General features: G+C 44.6%; 1 protein-coding gene across 2 annotated transcripts in view; it reads right to left on the reverse strand.

The window, feature by feature from the left end:
* Positions 1 to 655: 655 nt before the first annotated feature.
* xpnpep1 (X-prolyl aminopeptidase (aminopeptidase P) 1, soluble) overlaps positions 656 to 22,475 on the reverse strand; it is an 86,795-nt gene continuing 64,975 nt past the window's right edge. For both annotated transcript variants that reach the window (XM_038821853.1, XM_038821852.1), the window contains 6 exons: positions 21,933 to 21,993; positions 20,041 to 20,110; positions 16,885 to 17,058; positions 10,954 to 11,030; positions 3,286 to 3,384; positions 656 to 942 (listed from right to left, as the gene is read on the reverse strand). In XM_038821853.1, the coding sequence (XP_038677781.1) occupies positions 820 to 942; positions 3,286 to 3,384; positions 10,954 to 11,030; positions 16,885 to 17,058; positions 20,041 to 20,110; positions 21,933 to 21,993 (604 nt within the window). In that variant the 3' untranslated portion in view covers positions 656 to 819. The remainder of the gene's footprint in view (positions 943 to 3,285; positions 3,385 to 10,953; positions 11,031 to 16,884; positions 17,059 to 20,040; positions 20,111 to 21,932; positions 21,994 to 22,475) is intronic.

The following is a 22,475-nucleotide window of genomic DNA, read 5'->3' on the forward strand; positions in this document are numbered from 1 at the left end:
ATCTCAGAGGGTTGTAGGGCGGGCGGTGGTTACAGAGATAGGGAGGGGGAAAGCAAGGATCAGAATTCTAAAATTGAGGCCTTGCCAGACCGTGAGCTAATGTAGGGCAGCAAGCACAGGGTTAATGAAGGAGCGGGACTTGGTGCGAGTTAGGAAGCAGATTTTTGGAAGAGCTCAAGTAGTAAAGCAGCTTCTTATAAACAGTAATCTTAGACTTGAACACTTGAACTGCACCCTCATCATCACGGCTCACATTGACAGGTAAACGTCCTGTTTTTAAAAAGGCAACTCCAGTCCGACAACCCTCTGAGAACTCTGCTCATCTCCAATCTGCTCCCGTGGCGTGTCTTTGAACATTTTACTGTGTTAGAGCATAAATCAAAGATGCTATATAAATGCACGTTGTTGCTTTATAAACTGGCTATATTCAAGCAGTGGGCGACTTTAAACGACAGCTTTAATGAAGCAGTCATCTTGATGGACAAAATAATATCCTCTAAGTGGTAAAGCAGCCAAAATAGTTGACTAAAAATACATAAAAACCCACCTTTAAGAAAAATGTATTTCATTATATAAAGATAGCTAGCAAGGAATTAGTCTAACTCATAACATTTCAGAAAATTGTTACACAAAGTAATAAACAGTTACCAAAAAGTTAGAAGCATGGAATATTTTATTTGTAAAAATTACATATTAAATCTGAAGGAGACATCATTACAGCTTCAGTCAGTGTACTGTGGATGTTCTCTTCTCTGCTTAGGCGATAGGCATTATTGTGCATGATAAACAAACGTGTTCCCTTTGGTAAACTTTAATTTGTTAATCAGCGATTGGTTGCGCTTCCTTGATGAGCCACTGCAGGGCCTGGAGTCTTCCCTGCTTCTCCAGTTCCGCTCCAATCACTTCTCTGCACGTCTGATGGTAGAGGTTGATCCAATCGCGCTGAAGGACATTGATAAAAAGTGGCGTTATTCATCACAAAATGAAACCATAACAAACAAAGCTGCTGAGTGGTTGCATCGCTGGAGACCCGTTTGGGGAGCACCGGTCAAAACCGGTTTTGGAAGACAACGGAGAAATGAAAATTCACACTTTGGTGCCTGGGACACGCAATGTCAGTGGGTGTGAAAACAGGACCAGATGGGCTTCCCACACTCTAATGGGTGTCTGATGAATCTATAATTGCTCTAATCACATATGCTTCCACAGTATGTATGCTTTCATGTCAAATAGCCGCACACATTACGGGGATGGATATGAAACTGCAAACTTGCGCACCTGCTCAAATGCATTGCAGGGAGCAATTTTAAGACTCTCTTTAATCCAATTATTTCCCTCTCAAAATCTGGAACACTATTTTAGGAAGATATAAATCTACAAGTTAAGCTCTTTGTACATTTTAGTCCTGTCTCTATCCTTTTCTTAAACTAGTATGAAATTAATCTGTCTGTCCAAAACCTCAATTTCTAAAGACTTTTAAAGCCATTCATTTTCACCTCGCTCTTATTCGTTTTACCTCTCGTCATTCAGTTTGGAAGCGGGATCTTCTTTAAGAATTTTCATAGACTGAAATATAATTTAAATCAGCTAATTACAATCTCCATATGCTCCCATTGATGCTATAGTCTTGCTAGCAATCCCCGAGCATTAAAACTGACCAAATTACTTTTCCAGGATTATTTCAGCTCAAAACAGCGTCACCTCATCACTGCAACAAACTTTGTTCCCTCGTCACCAATTCCATCCCTCTCCTTTGCAACTTTCTGTTGCTAAACCAGACACTGAAAACCCGTCACGTTTGACGCCAAGATGAGCTCAGAATCACATATCTGCACCAAGATCATTTATTTCCACCTGTTATATTGCCCGAATCCATTCCTGCTTCAGTTTACCTGCTGCTGAACCTTCATTCAGGCCTCTGTTACCTCAAGCCTTGACTATTCCAATGCTCTCTTGGTCACCCTTCATCAACCGGATATCATCCGAAACTCTGCTCCCAGTACCCCAACTCGCACCCAAGTCCTGTTCCGCTAGACACACACCCCCACCCCTGTGCTTGCAATCAATGCTGGCATACAGTATGGTAATGCCACGGTTTTCATCCTTGTTTTCAAATCCCTCACTGCCTCATCACTACCCATCACGGGAACGTCCTCCACCCCTACAAGCCTCCAAAATCTCTGCACTCCTTAATCTTGGCATCCCTGATTTTAATCTCTCTCCTGCTGGCAGACGTGCTTCCAGCAGTCTAAGATCCAAACTCTAGAATTGGCCCTTTAAATCTCTCCCCCCCCCCCCTTTCACCTCCTTTAAGGCATCCTGTCAAACCCAACTCTTTGATCAAACGTTTCGTAGTCTGCCCTGATATTGCCTGCTGCCGCTCAGCACAAGTTTTGATTAACGGTTCTTATTCATTCATGGGACGTGAGTGTTGGTGACAAAGAGAGCATTTACTGCTCATCCTTAATTGTCCTCGACAAGGTGGTGGTGAGCAGCCTTCTTGAATCGCTACAGTGGTGTAGGTAACCCATGGTGCTGTTTGGGAGTGAGTTTAGCATTTTGACCCAGCGACAATGAAAGAATAGTGATATATTTCCAAATCAAGATGGCGTGTGGCTTGGTAGGGAACGTGCAGGTTCCATGCACCTGCTGCTCTTGTTCATTTTGGTGTCGAGCTTTTGTCTGGTGTTTCAGTAGACGTGGCGAGTTGCTGCAGTACGTTGTACAGATGGTACAAACTGCTGCCATTGTGCACTAGTGGTGGAGGGAGTGAATGTTCAAGGTGGTGGGTGGGGTGGCAAATCAATCGGGCCACTTTTTTCTGGATTTTTGATCTTCATGAGGGGATTCATGCAGGCAAGTGGCGTGTATCTAATCACGCTCCTGCCTGATAGATTGTGGACAGGATTTGTAGAGGCAGGAAAGGAGTTACTCATCGCTTGCGATAATGCTCATGAAGTACTTTGGAATGATTTTCTGCATTAAAGGTGCTTTGTAAGTGCAAGTCATTGACACTAAATAAAACCAGGAAAAAAAAAGTAACCATCAGAACAAAGCTCTACTTTGCAGGGTAGCACTGCAGAGGGAAATTATGTTCCGCTTTAATGGAAACACCTTAACGCCAGTGTAATATGGACATGGCTCCACAGCCCCCGCGATGACAGTGCATTACAAACATCAACCATTGCCACGTGACTTTTGCCACAGCTTTTTCACAACAAGATGCATAGATGGGAGATACATCCTCCACCTCGTTCATTTCCAATAATTATAATGGAATCTCACCTCTTTTCGTGTGAGTAACTCAACGTTGATCATTTTGGTTTGAATTGGAACTAGAGTCAATGCTTCAAATGTCAGGCTCTCTCGGTTCAGATACCGGTACTAAACAAAAATAGAGTAAGAGTTAATAAATCTTGTCCATAATTACACAGAGTGCGCTGTTCCAAAAGTTATGTTCGTGCCACAACCTACGAGATAAAATACATCATCTGAAGAAGGTAGCGTCCATTACCTAAAGTCAAAACCTTGGTAAGGCCACATTTGGAGTACTGTGCGCAGTTCTGGTCACCTCATTTTAGGAAGGATGTGGAAGCTTTGGAAAAGGTGCAAAGGAGATTTACCAGGATGTTGCCTGGAATGGAGAGTAGGTCTTATGAGGAAAGGTTGAGGGAGCTAGGCCTTTTCTCATTAGAACGGAGAAGGATGAGGGGCGACTTGATAGAGGTTTATAAGATGATCAGGGGAATAGATAGAGTAGACAGTCAGAGACTTTTTCCCCGGGTGGAACAAACCATTACAAGGGGACATAAATTTAAGGTAAATGGTGGAAGATATAGGGGGGATGTCAGAGGTAGGTTTTTTACCCAGAGAGTAGTGGGGGCATGGAATGCACTACCTGTGGAAGTAGTTGAGTCGGAAACGTTAGGGACCTTCAAGCGGCTATTGGATAGGTACATGGATTATTGTAGAACAATGGGGTGTAGATTAATTTGTTCTTAAGGGCAGCACAGTAGCATTGTGGATAGCACAATTGCTTCACAGCTCCAGGGTCCCAGGTTCGATTTCGGCTTGGGTCACTGTCTGTGTGGAGTCTGCACATCCTCCCAGTGTGTGCGTGGGTTTCCTCCGGGTGCTCCGGTTTCCTCCCACAGTCCAAAGATGTGCAGGTTGGGTGGATTGGCCATGATAAATTGTCCTTAGTGTCCAAAATTCTATGATCTATGATTAACCTAGGACAAAAGGTCGGCACAACATCGTGGGCCGAAGGGCCTGTTCTGTGCTGTATTTCTCTATGTTCTATGTTCATGATGATGTGATTTGTGCATAAGTGTGACGGCTAAACATTCACAAAGTATGATGAGAAAAATAGCTAATTTTGCACAGACACCGGCACTGTGCAACAGCTGTAGGTGCAGTTTAACAAACCAGCCTTTTGAATAAGCAGTGTGTTATAAGATGTGCTCGACATGAAACTGCTTAGGGCACAGAGGCTGATTGGCGAAGACAGATACAAAGAACAAGGACAGCAGATGTATCCAGCTATAACCAGTGTAAGGCAAACTGATGACCCCCAGGCCATGAGTGTACGTGGCTAAGAACTTTCCCAATGCTGGAAAAAACTAGCTACAAAAGGAGGCTAGAAGCCTCTGGGACGAGATCGTCAAGAACAACCATTGCGTAAGGAAGCCCTGTGTCCAGGATTCAAGGCTCAGAGAAGAAGGTGGCCCATTGAAGGGAGACTGACAATCTCACCTCGCAACGGGTAGCACTCGAGTCCAAGCAGTGTGTCTTGTGATTCGTTGTAACAAGTAATCAGTACTTCAACAAGTGGAATAAAGAGCAGTTCAGTGTTTATCTAGTGTTTTAAACATTAATAAAGATTCAGTGTTATGAAATATCTTGTGCAAGTGCTTCCTTTACACCACGTCAGTCGATATCTCAGTCTGAGAGAAAAACGTGATAAATCTGTAATCTCACCAGCTGACCAAACATGTACTGAATTGTTTGAACAGGAGTTTTTAAAAGACAAGGAAAGACACTTTCTAAAGATGGCTGCCACACGCCATCTGATATCTGATAATGTCAGTTGACCATGTTGCTGGAAAGTTTGAATGTGGAATTACAATTCAAACTTTGCAATTTGAACTGAGACAAATCAAGCTATTTAAAAATACAAGATCACCTTCTGAGGTGAAGATGAAAAAAAACAAATAAATCACCCTGTATGAAGAGAGGGACATTTCCTACAAGTCAAAGATCCATCAAAACTTGCCACAGTCTAAGGAAAAGAGATATTAAAATGCAAAGCTCTGGATATTGAAACAATGGCTGTCACAGACAGACAGACTGGAGCTGTGAAGCAACTGTGCTAACCAATGTGCTACCGTGCTGTTTAATGCTGAGTATGAGATACTAGCAGCCAATGTCTAAAGGTTTTCTGACTTAATTCAAGGAACAAATCATTGTTGAACCAATTGTAACTCAGTGATAGAAAGTGCGGCTCCCAATAAGGTGAACAGAAGGCCAGATTAGTGTTGAACAAAGGCAGATGTTCTTAATTTTATTCTCCTCAAGTTTTCCTCTTGCTGCTTGTTTTGGAGACAAACGCAAAACCAATCTGTGAAAACATTATTTCAGTGGTCAATCAATGGAACAGGCTCCCGAAGGAGACAATGGAAGCAGTTATGGCACTGATTTTTTTTTTTCAGGTGAAAATTAGACACATTTCTGGCAGGAAAAAATATTGTGGGTAAAGTCTGAGTGATCAGAGACATGATATGCTAAGTATATCGCGTTTGGGAGGAACACGTGACTTTGGACCTATTGCTCTCACAGCTCTTCATCACTGGGGCTTTCATTGTGTAAGGTCTGTTGTATGGCAACCTAATAAAGTTTGATTACGATGATTAGCAGAAACTTAATTATCATTCGATCATACTAGAACCAGGATGATAGAAGGCAAACTTGGTGGGCTATATTCATTTTTTATTTCTAGCTGTTTCCATTTTTCCTCATGATGGCAGTGAGTCCTGGGACACTCAGTGAATAGCCATGCTTCTTGCGTGACCTTGTAGTGGGTACTGCAGGGCGAAAGTGGGAAAATTGGGCTATTTGACCTTGGGGAGCAGGAAAGACAAGTCCAACCCCCTTTGATCAGTATTCACAACTCGTGGGCGCACTGCCATCGAGAGTCTCTGAAGAACAGACTGTGGGAAACGCGCACCACGTTAGATAGACACACAGAGGGAAAGGTACAGAATGGACCTGGTGAACTATTGTATCTGGAACGTCAGCCTGTTTCCCACTTTCCAAAGATGATTATCCTGCTGTGCCTATCCAGCTATTTGTTTTTAACATTTTGAGATTTCCAATACCCTGGGATTTTATTTATGTCTTGCTGGCAGAGAAAGAAAAAGAAACTATATCACCACTGAGGCAAAACAGAACAGCCAGAAAATATTCTGTCACAAATTCAGTGATACGAAGACAGGCAGCCAGAGGCAAATATTATGAAAGAACGGGTTCAGAATAGGTGCATGGGTAGCCAACAGTTAAAATTACACAGAATTACCTGCTTCAGATATTATCCAAGGAGCCTCTCCAAACAGAGATCATTGAGAAAAATTAATAGCTCATAATGAATAAATCAGTTACCCGAAGGAGAATAGACTGCAACTTGTGGAGGCTGAAAGATGCGACCGCAATCCAGGTTTTCCTATTCCAGTGCCCTAGAAGGCTCTATTTTAAAGCCATTGCTGTTTCCGCGACATGTTAATACTGTAATCTGCCACTGGAAGGAATTGAATATCAGGATATCTGTGCTCGGATGCTGTTTGCCTGCGTTGGTACTAGAACGTATCCCCGGGTTAGCTATCCAGAATACCCGGAGATTGAACAAAAGTCTGCACCGAAGTACCAAAGTGTTGCTCGGAGTGATAAAAAAGTCACAGTCAAATCAAAACGAGCGAGCAATTTCTCAGCAGCCAATTTCATTTGCATGGTACTCAGACATGCAGAGTATGAGGATCTCAATTTCAACTTCGGTCTGTGGTGTTGGCCATGTCCACTCAGCACTAATTGGAAGTCAACACCATAGCAGGCCTCATGTACTTGGAGTCTGCCCTCCACACACTGGCTGTCTCACCACTTGTGAAAGACAGTGGAAGACAGCCAATGGCGCTGGAGTTTGCAGGAGAAACATGCCACTGTCTCCGGCGAAGGATACACAGCATGTGCAACAACGGCAGCACGGTAGCACAGTGGTTAGCACAGTTCTTTCACACCTCCGGGGTCCCAGGTTCGATTCTCGGCTTGGGTCACTGTCTGTGTGGAGTCTGCACGTTCTCCCCGTGTCTGCGTGGGTTTCCTCCGGGTGCTTCGGTTTCCTACCACGGTCCAAAGATGTGTGGGTTAGGTGGATTTACCATGATAAACTGCCCTTAAGTGCCCAAAAAAGATGAGGTGGGCTTACTGGGTTACGGGGATGGGGTGGAGGCGTTTGTTTAAGTGGTGTGCTATTCCAAGAGCCGGTGCAGACTTGATGGGCCGAATGGCCTCCTTCTGCACTGCAAATTCTATGATTCTATAACAACAAAAAAGTGGATTGCGACAGTTTAAATCAAAACAAATTTGCTAAAATCAAAATATGATTTTTTTTTTAAATCATTAAATTCTTGAAAGTCAGATCTGGCCCAAGTTTGCTGGGCTACAATTTTAACAATTCTTAAAACATCCTATGTAATTTTTGTTTTGCGCATGGCCTTTTGACTGAATTTTTTCCCTTATAGCTACAAGATCATTATTTTGAAACTATTTGAAAATTGATGGTCAATCAATCTAATAATGGAGGCCACTGACAGTGTTGCCATTTAACCAAAGGTTAAATCCAGGCACACTAAATCACACATTTAACACAGGCACGCACAGGGATAATATTTGCCGAAAAGCCTTGGAGCATATACTCTGAAAATAATACTTTTTGTTTTCAACCAAGCCTCATTTCAAATTCTTGCCTCAGCCTAAATCTAAATGTCTCCAGAAACATTTCTTCTGACCTATTTTTGGGTGACCCTTGGAAAGTATTTGAAAAATACTGAGACTAGAATTAATCTCTATATCTTCTGTACTGGGTACAGAGCAAAGGGCATTGTGTGACATTACTTGCTGCGCAAGGTATCACGATAAGTGGCTGGGAAAATAAAGTGGATTCAATCGCAGCATGTCAAATTATTGAACGTTGAACAACCTGAGGTAATTCATGGGGCCACACAAGTGAATGAGAACAGGCTACCTTACCCCTCACCATCCTAGACCAGGGGCTGGTTTAGCACACTGGGCTAAATCGCTGGCTTTTAAAGCAGACCAAGGCAGGCCAGCAGCACGGTTCAATTCCCGTACCGGACTCCCCGAACAGGCGCCGAAATGTGGCGACTAGGGGCTTTTCATTTGAAGCCTACTTGTGACAATAAGCGATTTTCATTCATTTGAAGCCTGCTTGTGACAATAAGTGATTTTCATTTTTCATTTTCAAATGCTCAATTCAACATTGACACTATGAGCTTCACTCCGGGGTTCTTTGTTTAGAACTGCAGATATTTTAAATCCTTTTGCAGGACAATTTGCACTTCTCGCACCAGAAGTCTCGGATTCATTCAGAGAATGCTGCAAGCGAGAACAGGACAAGCAATTGGGTACGTCCTCAACCAATCAGATTGAAGAACCCTTACAGTCAGGCAAACTCTGAACCAGGAAGTTTCAGTTGGCATACTCAATTAAATGTCAGACCTTGCAAAAAGCAAAAGGGAAGGTTGGAAAAACAGAATTGAGAGAAACGGGGGGGGGGGGGGGGGGGGGGGGGGATAAAAAGACAGAGTAAAACCAGAAAATGTAATCTTCAACAATAATTAAAAGCTGAAGGAATGAGACTTCAATGCCAGGTGTACTGCAAGACGGAGGCTTCCGGAGCACCAGGGAAACTCAGACAGAAACTTCCCGCCTTCCACGTTTAGTTACATATGTGCAGCTCCCAAAAGCAACAGTAAAATGTACTGTTAAGGAACAGTGAGCACTGATAGCTTTAATGTTATTTATACTCCAAAGATGGGCAGATTAGCTGGATTGCCCACTCTAAATTGCCGCTTGATGTCCAAAGATTGTAGGTTAGGTGCGATTACGGGGAGGGGGCGGGGGAATGGGCCTAGGTGGAGTGCTCTTTCAGAGGGTCGGTGCCGACTCGATGGGCTGAATGGCCTCCTTCTGCTCTATAGGGATTCGAAGATCTGGTTCATTGTCTAACATAGGTTAAAGCTGTTTTTTGCGGATATTGTTCAAATGTAAAATGCTGATCTGTGGCAGAAAAGCTAGATATGGAAGTGGAAACACAAATAACGGCTTTCGGAACTATACAGCTTCTACACTAAAGGCACTTGTCTAATCAGGTGGCTGAAATATATAATTAAAATATCATAGAACCTATTGCAATAAAATTAATTTGAAAGTAGACATAGTCAAGAAGAAGCTTTCTGCTCTGTTTTAAATTAAGTTTAATGGATCCATAGGGCTGGATTTTCAGTCCCATCTGTCAGGTAAATAAAGGTAATTTTAAATTAGCTATATTTGTACTGTTAAATATTAGAAATAAGTTATAGTTTTATGTGAGTTTAATTTAGTGTCGCTGGTTAAGGAAGGGTAAAACTCTAACTAGATTTATGCCTTGGGTTTGGTACAGCCCAAACTACGCTTTTATTGTGCTTAGAGGGGGTTACAGCATTCAAAATAAACAGGGTGAGAAAAGTAACAGCTGCTCCTCAGCAACCAGGAGCACCTTTAGGGTAGGAATTCCTTTGGCGTTTAGTTTTAGCTGGATTTATTGCTGTTGGTTATAGGGAGCTCTCTGCTCTGCTGGAAGCAGAGAAGCCACACATCAGAGTAAGATGCACAAAGGCAAGCTCCAGGGGAACTAAAGAACAGTTAGTTCCAGAAATCAGGGAATGAAAAAGAATCTCCAAGAATATTTCAGTAATAGGGATCAAAGAGGAACTGCCTGTAGAGATCCTCGTGTGACAATCGCCTGGCGAGATTGAGAGAGAAATCCACACAGGATCGGCCGTTTAGTTCAGAGTGGGGTATTATTTTTGAAAACTGTATATATTTGAGAAGCCAAAATGTTTTGAGCAAATGTTTTTTTCTTGTTAAAACTAAATGTGGTGCGCTTTCCTCAAAAAATGTAAAAGTTACAATGAGCCAGGGTTCCTTCCTGGAATCTCCCAGTCCAGTAGTAACACCAACTGGACAACATAACCCACCCACCCAGGGACCGAGTGCAATGGACCTTTCACTAGTCCATTAAACTATCCGTCCCACCGGCGGCGATTCCCACGGCGGGCGGAATAGAAGAATGTACCCCCATGGTCTTGTTTTGAGCGATTGGGAGATTCAGTGTGTTCGACCACCTCTCTTGCGCTGTCAGAGTTCAAATCCAACCTGCACCCATGGACTTTTAACTCTTTTAACTCACCCAAGAGAAAGCTTGGGCAGCCTCAGGCCCGGCTCGTCTACAAGTGAGTCGTTAAGACTAGCCAGCCATAATTCTCGCTTTAAGTAAACCATCAACCTCAGGAGTCACACAGATGGCAGCGGTGAGAAATGGAGATTTGAAGCAGTGTGCGGTGACCTGTATGTAACCCAAGCTGCGACTGAACAAGCACTGCCTAATGAGAGTCAGGCGGCCAACAGAGCATGATGCTCTCTTTCCCCAACAACTTGACTGCGATTGAACAAATTTCAAATTTTTCTTCTAAAAAAGGCAGGCCCTAAACAAAACGGATTAAACAGACTTGGGTAACACCCAGAAGAGGTGAAGAGTCCAGTCTGCAGGATTCCAGTTGAGGTCCACATTTGCAAAGTTGAATGGTTTGAATTGAGAAGGAAGTATAGTGGCTGATAATCTACCTTGGTTTGTACAGGAACTACAAGCATAATGCTTTCAATCCGTATTCCAAAACTGCCGTCTTCATAATAGCCAGGCTCTATAAATAAAGAGAGATTTATCAGTTAATGTCCTACAGATATCAAACACTGTATCCATTACTTATGTCAGATGGCTATTTCTGCATGAAGAGCAAGGAGTATTGCTAATTTATTTTTAATGCTTTGTCTCATTTTCTCACTATTAGCTTTGATAACAACGAAACAAATCAGTTTTTTTTAAGGTCTTACTGAGATATACATTATGGTATTTTCAAAGCCTGCCTTCCCCCGATAGGATTCCTTTCTGTAACATGAATTTTAATCATGATTGCTCACATAATTAAGCAATCAGTGGCGTCTAGCTGGGGAAGGGAATGAAATGCAAAAAACTGAGACTTGTTTATGATGACTAGTGCATTAACAATTTACCATTTGTTTTCAATGTTCTCCCAAGTCTTTGGTACATTAATGCACCACTTTTACAACATACTATTAATTTGCAAAATCGTGTAATGTCATAAAGTCGAATGTATTTTTGACACTGAATGTCAAAATTCTGTGACTGAGCCTCCAAAAGCTTAACCTGGCCCTGAGCTGACAATACATCAAACATAAATAAATAAATAAAATATTTATTGTCACGAGTAGACTTATATTAACACTGCAATGAAGTTACTGTGAAAAGCCCCTAGTCGCCACATTCCGGCGCCTGCTCGGGTGCACGGAGGGAGAATTCAGAATTCTCAGCTGGAAGGGGAATTGAACCCCGCGCTGCTGGCCTTGTTCTGCATCACAAACCAGCTGTCTAGCCCACCGAGCTAAATCAATCAGAGAAGAAAATTCTACTCCAGCTCTTGGAGAAGGAGAAGTTTGCAAGATTGGTACCACCGCACGACTCCTTCAAGCCAGGGTCTCTCTGATAGAAGCTGCAAATCAGATTGCCCTGGATAACCGGCCCGGTTACAGAAAGAGACAGAAAACAGAAGCTCGAGATAAACAGAACGAGCAATGGAGAATTTAAACAAATTATTAAAGTAATCGCGGGGCTTCTCGAAAGCCCCTCTTGTAACTATTTCAGAATAGGACGACACAGGAGCTGCTATATCCATTGGAAGGATAGAACTGTAGCTCACTGGGCTAAATCGCTGGCTTTTAGAGCAGACCAAGGCAGGCCAGCAGCACGGTTCGATTCCCGTATCAGCCTCCCCGGACAGGCGCCGGAATGTGGCGACTAGGGGCTTTTCACAGTAACGTCATTGAAGCCTACTCGTGACAATAAGCGATTTTCATTTTCATTTCATTTCTTGCTTTGCTATAAAAAAAGCAAGCTACTGTGAATGCTGGAAATCTGAAACAAAATCAGAAAATGCAGGAAAAACGCAGCAGGTCTGGGAGCATCTGTGGAGAGAGAGAAACAGAGTTAATGTTTCTCGAATGAGAGGGAGAAAGAGAGAGAGAAATGAGAGATATTTTATATTGTATAAGAGGGGATGGAGCAGTTTTGATGATCCTTTAATTGCAGAGACTGGTGGGGTATGAGGGGAGGACAGAATTATCCTCTGCCAGTTCCGCACACTCCGGTAATGCCACCATGAAACACATCTTTCCCTCACTCCCAGTCAGCATTCCACAGGGGCCATTCCTTCTGGGACACCCTGGTCCACTCCTCCATCACCATCAACTCCTCATCCCCATTCTCCGGCACCTTCCCCTGCAATCGCAGAAGGTGCAACACCTGCCCCTTTACCTCCTCACCATTCAAGGCCCCCCACTCAGGTGAAGCAACATTTCACTTTCATCTCCTTCAATCTGACCTATTGTAGTCGCTGCTCCCAATGCGGTCTCCTCTACGCTGGGGGCTAACTGCAGACTGGGTGACGACTTTGCGGAACACCTTTGCTCAATCCGCAAGCATGGCCCCAACCTTCCTGTCGCTTGCCATTTCTACTCAGCATCTTGCTCTCGTGCCCACATGTCTGTCTTTGGCCTGCTTCAATGCTCCAGTGAAGCCCAACGCTAACTGGAGGGAGAGCACCTCCTTCCCATGAGGTACGTTACAGCCCTTGGGACTCAGTATATAGAGTTGAACAACTTGTGACCTTGCTCCTCCATCTTGACCCCTTCTTTTAATCCTAAATATATTTGTCCCAACTCAAACGCACCCTTCCCCCCCCACTGGACCATCTGCAACTTGTTCTTAAGTTTTGCATTTGGTAAACCAGACCTGCTGAGTTTTCCCAGCATATCCTGTTGATTGTTTTGCTATTTTCTGTCAACGCGCCAGAGACCAAATAGGGAAAACTCTCAGACTCTCAATGTCAGCTTGAGGCACTTCGCACATCACAACTACTTTATGTAATGAACTGCTGTTATGTAGGAAAGTGTGACAGACGTTTGGTCAACAGCTAATAGCTCACAAAACGAATGAACAGTGGTGTTAAGACATGGGCAACTGAGGGCTAGCAAGCACCCAGCAATTTCCTGGAGTCCAGCTGGATCACACAACTGCAACATTAAACATGCGAGTAACATTAAAATAGCCAGCAGGAGTGGCTGCCTACATTAAGCTAATGAGAAATGTTACAGCACTTAAAAGTTTATGCTGCGAATATCGCACTAGAATCCTTGAGTGGTGGAGAAAAAAGGCACTATGAAAGCATTAATGTCAATATGCTGAACTTATCAACTCCAGATTGAAGCCGCCCTCACTTTACTCGCTACTGCAGGCATTTCTGTCAAGTACTGAATTTGCTGATGGGTTTGACTCCACATCTCATGTCAGGAATAAAAGAATGACTAGGGTAAGAGTAGGACCAGTCAAGGACAGTGGTGGGAAGTTGTGTGTGGAGGCTGAGGAGATAAGCGAGATACTAAATGAATACTTTTCGTCAGTATTCACTCAAGAAAAAGATAATATTGTGGAGGAGAATGCTGAGACCCAGGCTATTAGAATAGATGGCATTGAGGTGCGTAGGGAAGAAGTGTTGGCAATTCTGGACAAGGTGAAAATAGATAAGTCCCCGGGGCCGGATGGGATTTATCCTAGGATTCTCTGGGAAGCCAGGGAAGAGATTGCTGAGCCTTTGGCTTTGATTTTTATGTCATCATTGGCTACAGGAATAGTGCCAGAGGACTGGAGGATAGCAAATGTGGTCCCTTTGTTCAAGAAGGGGAGTAGAGATAACCCCGGTAACTATAGGCCGGTGAGCCTAACGTCTGTGGTGGGTAAAGTCTTGGAGAGGATTATAAAAGATACGATTTATAATCATCTAGATAGGAATAATATGATTAGGGATAGTCAGCATGGTTTTGTGAAGGGTAGGTCATGCCTCACAAACCTTATCGAGTTCTTTGAGAAGGTGACTGAACAGGTAGACGAGGGTAGAGCAGTTGATGTGGTGTATATGGATTTCAGTAAAGCGTTTGATAAGGTTCCCCACGGTCGGCTATTGCAGAAAATACGGAGGCTGGGGATTGAGGGTGATTTAGAGATGTGGATCAGAAATTGGCTAGTTGAAAGAAGACAGAGAGTGGTAGTTGATGGGAAATGTTCAGAATGGAGTTCAGTTACGAGTGGCGTACCACAAGGATCTGTTCTGGGGCCGTTGCTGTTTGTCATTTTTATAAATGACCTAGAGGAGGGCGCAGAAGGATGGGTGAGTAAATTTGCAGACGACACTAAAGTCGGTGGAGTTGTAGACAGTGCGGAAGGATGTTGCAGGTTACAGAGGGACATAGATAAGCTGCAGAGCTGGGCTGAGAGGTGGCAAATGGAGTTTAATGTGGAGAAGTGTGAGGTGATTCACTTTGGAAAGAATAACAGGAATGCGGAATATTTGGCTAATGGTAAAATTCTTGGTAGTGTGGATGAGCAGAGGGATCTCGGTGTCCATGTACATAGATCCCTGAAAGTTGCCACCCAGGTTGATAGGGTTGTGAAGAAGGCCTATGGTGTGTTGGCCTTTATTGGTAGAGGGATTGAGTTCCGGAGCCATGAGGTCATGATGCAGCTGTACCAAACTCTGGTACGGCCGCATTTGGAGTATTGCGTACAGTTCTGGTCGCCTCATTATAGGAAGGACGTGGAAGCTTTGGAACGGGTGCAGAGGAGATTTACCAGGATGTTGCCTGGTATGGAGGGAAAATCTTATGAGGAAAGGTTGATGGACTTGAGGTTGTTTTCGTTAGAGAGAAGAAGGTTAAGAGGTGACTTAATAGAGGCATACAAAATGATCAGAGGGTTAGATAGGGTGGACAGCGAGAGCCTTCTCCCGCGGATGGAGGTGGCTAGCACGAGGGGACATAGCCTTAAATTGAGGGGTAATAGATATAGGACAGAGGTCAGAGGTGGGTTTTTTACGCAAAGAGTGGTGAGGCCGTGGAATGCCCTACCTGCAACAGTAGTGAACTCGCCAACATTGAGGGCATTTAAAAATTTATTGGATAAGCATATGGATGATAAGGGCATAGTGTAGGTTAGATGGCCTTTAGTTTTTTTTTTTTCCATGTCGGTGCAACATCGAGGGCCGAAGGGCCTGTACTGCGCTGTATCGTTCTATGTTCTATGTTCTATCTCAAAAAATATTACAGCTTTGCTGACGAAAACGTTTCCTTTTTCTTTGTTCATGGGAGGGGAAGAGAGGAAACAAAATTCTTCCGTGAGAAATTCAGAGTTTTAAAAAATCTTGGGCTTTTTCGTACATCCGTTGACATCACTCCCGAGATGCCCATCGTAATTCATGAATGCACTAATACATAGGTTTGCAGCCCCTTTAGGCTTCACAAGCACAGCGGTTACCACTGTTGCTTCTCAGCACCAGGGTCCCAGGTTCGATTCCCGGCTTGGGCCACTGTCTGTGTGGAGTCTGCATGTTCTCCCCGTGTCTGCGTGGGTTTCCTCCGGGTGCTCCGGTTTCCTCCCACAAGTCCCGAAAGATGTGCTGTTAGGTAATTTGGACATTCTGAATTCTCCCTCCGTGTACCCGAACAGGTGCCGGAATGTGGTGACTAGGGGCTTTTCACAGTAACTTCATTGCAGTGTTAATGCAAGACTACTTGTGACAATAATAAAGATTATTTTTTTAAATAACCAGAGAATGTGCAGAAAAGATGTGCGATCAGATCGATCAGAATTAGGATAGGCCAGTGGTCGAGATGTCTTGACAATGAAGGAATGTCTCCCAGTGAGAATGAATCAGAGCCAGGGTCTCCTGGTGTTTGCACAGGTTTTGGCTAGAGTAGAGAGACACTGATAGAGAGAGAGAGAAAGAGGGAACACAAACTGGTCCACATGTGAATCACTTGGTGTTAGACGCAGTGGGCTGAGGGAGAATCCTGCGGAGTGAGAGTGTTGCCTGTGGTGAGTAGGACTAGGAGCTTTGGCCTGGCAAAAACGATAGAGAGAGAGAGAGAGAAACAAAAATAGAAAATATATATATATGTTTAGTTGTATGACTGAACTAATTTTTACACAGAAAATATACTTGTGTAACATTGTGGAATCTTTATAACACAAGAGATTTAGGCCTCGGAAGAAGTCGCAGAACCTTCTCTATAATAGACGATTCAAAGTTGATGTTATACCGCCATCTGGTGACAGGAATCCAATGCTACAATTTCTTGAAGACTTTTTTGTATTTTTTATATTCAGTGACACGGTATAAGGTATACTGCATACGGATGGTTAATGCATTATTATTATCCGTCGCATGTTGTCAATGGGGTATTTTTGGACAACCCAAACCTGTATTTATTTACAAAAGGGAGCAGTTTTCGAGGAACGCGCTGATCAGGTTACATATCACCAGTGTCAGGTCCTGTGTAGACTTGTCTCACTTGGAACTTGGCCATCTTTTCCTCCTGCCCACTGACCTGGAACAGAGAGGTCCAACATCGTACGTCACCTTTACTCACCGTCACTCAGAATCATTCCAGTCTCAAGAGGCTCATCCATGAAAGTTTTGTAGCTAATGCTGCAAGGCCCTTCGTGGACATTTAGGAAAGACCCCACTCCGTGTCCTGTTCCGTGCAGGTAATCCAACCCATGATCCCAAAGGGTGGCTCTTGCAAAAGAGTCGAGGAGGTGCCCTGGCAGGAAGGAGCAGAGCAGAAGTGAACATTCCAAGTGTTTTATGTGTTAAACCTCACCGCTGTGTCGAAGGAACCGCGAGAACAGGATCTGCGGACTGCTGGCTTGTCGGGAATTCATCACAAAGCCATTGATGTTCCTCAGGATTAGAACCAGGCCTGTATACATCTGTGGAGCTCTATTTGGTAAATAGGACATTTCTCAGGGCAGAAAATAAGATACATTTATCTCCTTTACAGTACTGGCGAATGTGATTAAATATCAGGAGATCACAAAGGAGATTGTCCCCAATGCAACAGTCTCCAAAATTGCAGCCGACTGCGGCTTCATTGCATCGACAGCCCACTCCCGTCATTCACAGCCCAGCGTACTGCCAGCTCAAGTCTGTTGTTTCTTAAGCTCGGTCAGCCAGTGAGTTGGCAGAACTGCTTGGTCAGTTTTTGTGAAGCCATGATCTTCAGTCTCCGTCACACGGCCTCACCACTGCTTCCGACCCCCACCACTATCTCAGCTCGAATCACCTGGTCCATGATTCTCGTGCCCTGTTTAACCCTGCATTGAGCTTCATACCCCATCACCAAAATCACTTGCAACAGGCTGTACAACAACATTGCTCACCACAGTCCCTCTGCCACAGAGATCTGCGCACCTGTCTTTATTGGTTCAAGTTGGGGTTGCAAGGATGGGGAGGGGGAAATGGGTGAAGGTTGGGTTGCTGTTTCAGAGGGTCGGTGTAGACTCAATGGGCTGAATGGTCTCCTCTGGGGTTTCTATGACTCTAAGGGACGACTATTCCAAAGTTCTTTATTGTCCCACTCTCCAGAAATACAACTTTCCCATTGTTCTGCTACGTGCATCTTCTGTCTCACTCGATTACTCCGACAGGGCTCCAAACTTAAAAAATGTTCGCTCTCATCTGTAAATTTCCCCATGAACTTTCCCCACCCTATTTCTCAAATTCTCCTCTGGTTGGCCTTATGCGCAGTTCCCTCCTCCCTCTCCGCCCCTGAAATGAAATGAAAATCGCTTATTGTCACGAGTAGGCTTCAATGAAGTTACTGTGAAAAGCCCCTAGTCGCCACATTCCGGCGCCTGTCCGGGGAGGCTGGTACGGGAATCGAACCGTGCTGCTGGCCTGCCAGGTCTGCTTCAAAAGCCAGCAATTTAGCCGAGTGAGCTAACCCAGCCCCTGTCAATGTTGGTCGCAATTTCAGACCCACATTTCGGAGCTCCCTCAACGTCTATACCTCCTCAGCACCCATCACCAACCAAGCCTTCCACTATCCTCCTAATCTCCCTCTTGCAGCCATACGCCTATTTGTGAGGCACCTTGGGACACAACCCATGTTCAAAGCTCGGTCTCAGCCCAGTTGCTGGTTCAATAGCTGTAAAATTCATAGGGCTTTGAAAGCAAGTGCAGGGTGGCCAAGTGCTTCAGAATGGAGTGTCCAGAACTGGGAGCTGGTGTGAATGACTGGGTCTGGCTGCAGTGCTGGGGGATATAGATAACCGGGGATAGAATGAGTGCTCATGAGCACCGCAGTTGCCTGATCAGCTGCTTAGCCAGCTGTAGCCTGGAAACTATTCAGTTGGTGCAATGCAGGAAGGATGCCAACGTGTGCAGAACAAGCTGATAGGCAGCAGGATCTACATTTGATTTTCTAATATGGTGCTTGCAAACGCACTTTCCCAGTAAGACGGCATTTTCAGCAGCGTTTTCAGTTGAGCCTCCGACAGTAACAATGTTCAACGTACAGTGATGCGCTCCCACTAGACTGGCTGCCTGCTAAACTGTTCTAACTAACGCGCGTGCGCCTGTGTGTTTGCAGCTAATGGTTCTGCAGTGTTGAAACACAGGGCACAGGTGTTTTCCTGCGAGGAATGGACACGTGGAGTTTCCAGGTAAGCGTTACAGCTCCAATTGTTCACTGCCCTTGTCGGGACTGCTCTCTAGTTTCCAGGCTGGGGCCTCTTTTCTGGGAGGTAGGGGCCCCTTTTGTCAGGGGGTCTCTATGGGGAGGGGGGGGGTCCCTTTAGTTAGGGGGTCTCCCTATTGCAGTTGTCCTTGGGGGGGTGGGAAGGGGGAGTGTTATCCCTATTGTCCCAGAAAGGGGAGGGTGGTCTCTCCCTCTTGCAAGTGTTCCGGGGGGGGGGGGGGGGGGGGGGGGGGGGGGGGGGGGGGGGGGAATCATCTGGTAGAGGAGGGGTGGGCAGGTAGTGCAATGTGGACCTTGTTCCCACAGCCGGGGTTGGGGGGGGAGCATTGCGATTGCATTGATTTCTTCTGCTGATAAAAGACAGACATACTATCCGAGCCTTTCCTCCTCTCGAGCTCATCAGGTTAGTGTGCAAGACCTTTTCAATGGTAATGGGAGAACATCAATTCATACGGCACGATGACAGAACCCATCTGCTTCACTAATGTCCTTTAGGGAAGGAAATCTGCCATCCTAACCCAGTCTGGCCTCTATGTGACTCCAGATCCACAGCATGTGGTTGACTCTTTGGTACCCTCTGAAATGACCTGGCAAGCCATTCAGTTCAAGGGCTGTTAGGGATGGGCAACACATCTGGCCTTGCCCACAATGCCCACATCCGTAAAAGAATAAAAGCAAAGAATGCTGATTGGTTGGCAAGTGAACTGTTTGATAGAGGCGTTGCCATGGAGAATGCAGCATGGAACCTCCCAACTTTGTTCAAATTCAAACCAGGCAGGTCAACTCCGATTGGTCAAAGCATTGTCCTGGTCAGTGATTCGGGGAATGACTATGAAAGGTGCAATATGTGGACACGTTTAGATACTGCCTCCACCAATCAGAGTTCACTTGCCAACCAATCAGCAATCTCTTCTCATGCAGTGCAAATTGTTGTTCTCTCATTCCCATTGGGGATTTGAGCGCAAGATGGAAAACCTCGATATCATGTCTTTTTTTCAGCTGTACTCAAGTTCTGCACAACCAAATGATTCTAAACTATCTTACCTTTAGTACCACTTGGGAAAATTGCTGAACCCAAACAGATATGCCCCTTCAGCACATAAGTGAAGCATTCCTGAGGAGAACAGAAAGCACAAATAAAAACAGATGAAATATATTTCAACACAAACATATTTTGCAGTTGCTAGAAGACCTGAGAGCTTTTTATTGAATAAATAATCACATTTGAATACATTACATATGGGATTCAGAATATCCTCCGAATCGACCGAATATTGTTTTTTCATGAAACTGTTGCAAGGACGGTCACCAATCCTCTCAAGACATTGATAGTCACAAAAACTGGTCAAAAACTAAACCTTGCAAAAACTCCAGAGGAATCCATCAATACCAGAGACCAAGAATGATTTCGAAGAGACTGCCTAACTTTGACAGTGATAAACTAGACGATCTTAACTATTGGTCAACTCAGGACACATATTTGTGGCAATCTATCACAGCCCCTACATTTACGCTAGCCACCCACTAGGGGCTGGTTTAGCACACTGGGCTAAATTGTTGGCTTTTAAAGCAGACCAAGGCAGGCCAGCAGCATGGTTCAATTCCCGTACCAGCCTCCCTGAACAGGCACCGGAATGTGGCGACTAGGGGCTTTTCACAGTAACTTAATTTGAAGCCTACTTGTGACAATAAGCGATTTTCATTTCATTTTTCATTTCACTACAGATGTAAACCTGTGCAAGCTCTGATAATCCTCTGCTAACCTTACAAACCAACTGACTCACTGGTGGAGATCCACACATGCAAATAAGTGACTTGTTAACCAGATGTTATTGATGGTAATAAAGAAACTTACTATCTGATGCTTCCATAGAAAGTGGTAGGCACTGTTGCCTCACAGCGCCAGGGACACGGGTTCAAGTCCGACCTTGGGCGACTGTCTGTGTGGAGTTTGCACTGTCTCCCCGTGTCTACGTAGGTTTCCTCCTTGTGCTCTGGTTTCCTTCCACAGTCACAAAGATGTGCCGATTAGGTGAATTGACCATGCTAGCTTGCCCCATCATGTCCAGGAATGTGCTGGTTAGGTGGGGCTGTGGGGTACATGTATAGGGAGTGGGCCTAGATAGGGAGTTCTTTCAGAGGGTCGGTTCAGACTCAATGGGCTGAATGGCCTTTGTCTGCACTGTAGAGATTCTATGAACGGCTACTTACTCAGTCTCAAGAAAATGTATAATGCTAACTCGGAACTCTCCTTAACACGGGGCAGACACACTATCACTCAACTGAGGTTCCAAATAACATTACGTAAAGTTGCATAGAGAATACAGCACAGAAACAGGTCATTCTATAACCAGTCTATGCTGGCATCACTGCTCCTCATCTAACCATCAGCATATCCGCCACCTCCCTACTTCCTCAAATGCTAATCTACCTTTTCCTTAAATGCTATTCACTTCAACTGCTTCCTTTGGCAGCGAGTTCCACATTCTCACCATGGAGTAAGGAATTTCCTTTGGAATGCCATCATTGATTTTTCTGGTGACCATCCGATGCACGATCAATTGTACAAAGACTAAGGTTGGATACAACTGTGGCTTTATTGCAGTGTGATGTGTGGCCTCCCACAGCAGCTGGCGAAATGGCTGCTGAATAGAGGACATGCTCCTCCTACTGGGCGGAGCCAGCAGGCAGGGGCTACCGGCGAACCTGTAGTACAGGTCCTACCTTACATCACCTAATACAGGTGTAACAGTGGTTTATCACACCATCCTATGCTCTTCTTCCCAAGTGGAAATACTCCGTGTCTACTTCACAGAAAAATTCAATCTTCCCTTTTCAAGAGAAAAGCAACCCAACCCTTTCCTGACATCTGGCACCTTTAGCAACTGAATTAACCAGTCCAAGGTGCATTGGTGCTCACAAACAAGGTGACATACCTTCTCGTACTCAGTAGGGGTGCCAAAGTGCATTGTCCGTGTGACATCTGTTGTTCCATCCCTAGTTGAAACACAAACAGCATCTTACACTTATATGAAGAACCGTCAACCTAAACATCCTTAAACAAAGAACAAATGTGTCACATGCATTTACAAGTAAAGACGGCTGCACTAATGCCGCAAGATCCCATAATGTTAGATAACGCATAACGCATCCCATAACGCAAGATAACTTACAAGGAAATCCTGTAATGTAGGAAACATGTTACAAGGTCCCACACATAGCAATGATATAAATTACCCATCAAATCTGTTTTAATGCTTTTGGTTGAAAATAAATGTGAACCAGGATGTTTCGGAGGATTCCCCTGTTTTGTTTCAAAATAGTGCTACGTGGTCTATCGCATCCATCGTAAGAGGGCAGATGGAGCCGCAGTTTAACTTATCACCCAAAAGACTTGGGCGCGATCCTCCGGCCACGCTGCTCTGGAAAAGCATCTCGCCACGGCACAGCGTGGCAGGTGAAAGCCGGAAGACCCCGCT

This window comes from Scyliorhinus canicula, chromosome 16, assembly GCF_902713615.1.
Source record: "Scyliorhinus canicula chromosome 16, sScyCan1.1, whole genome shotgun sequence".
Taxonomy (NCBI): Eukaryota; Metazoa; Chordata; class Chondrichthyes; order Carcharhiniformes; family Scyliorhinidae; genus Scyliorhinus; species Scyliorhinus canicula.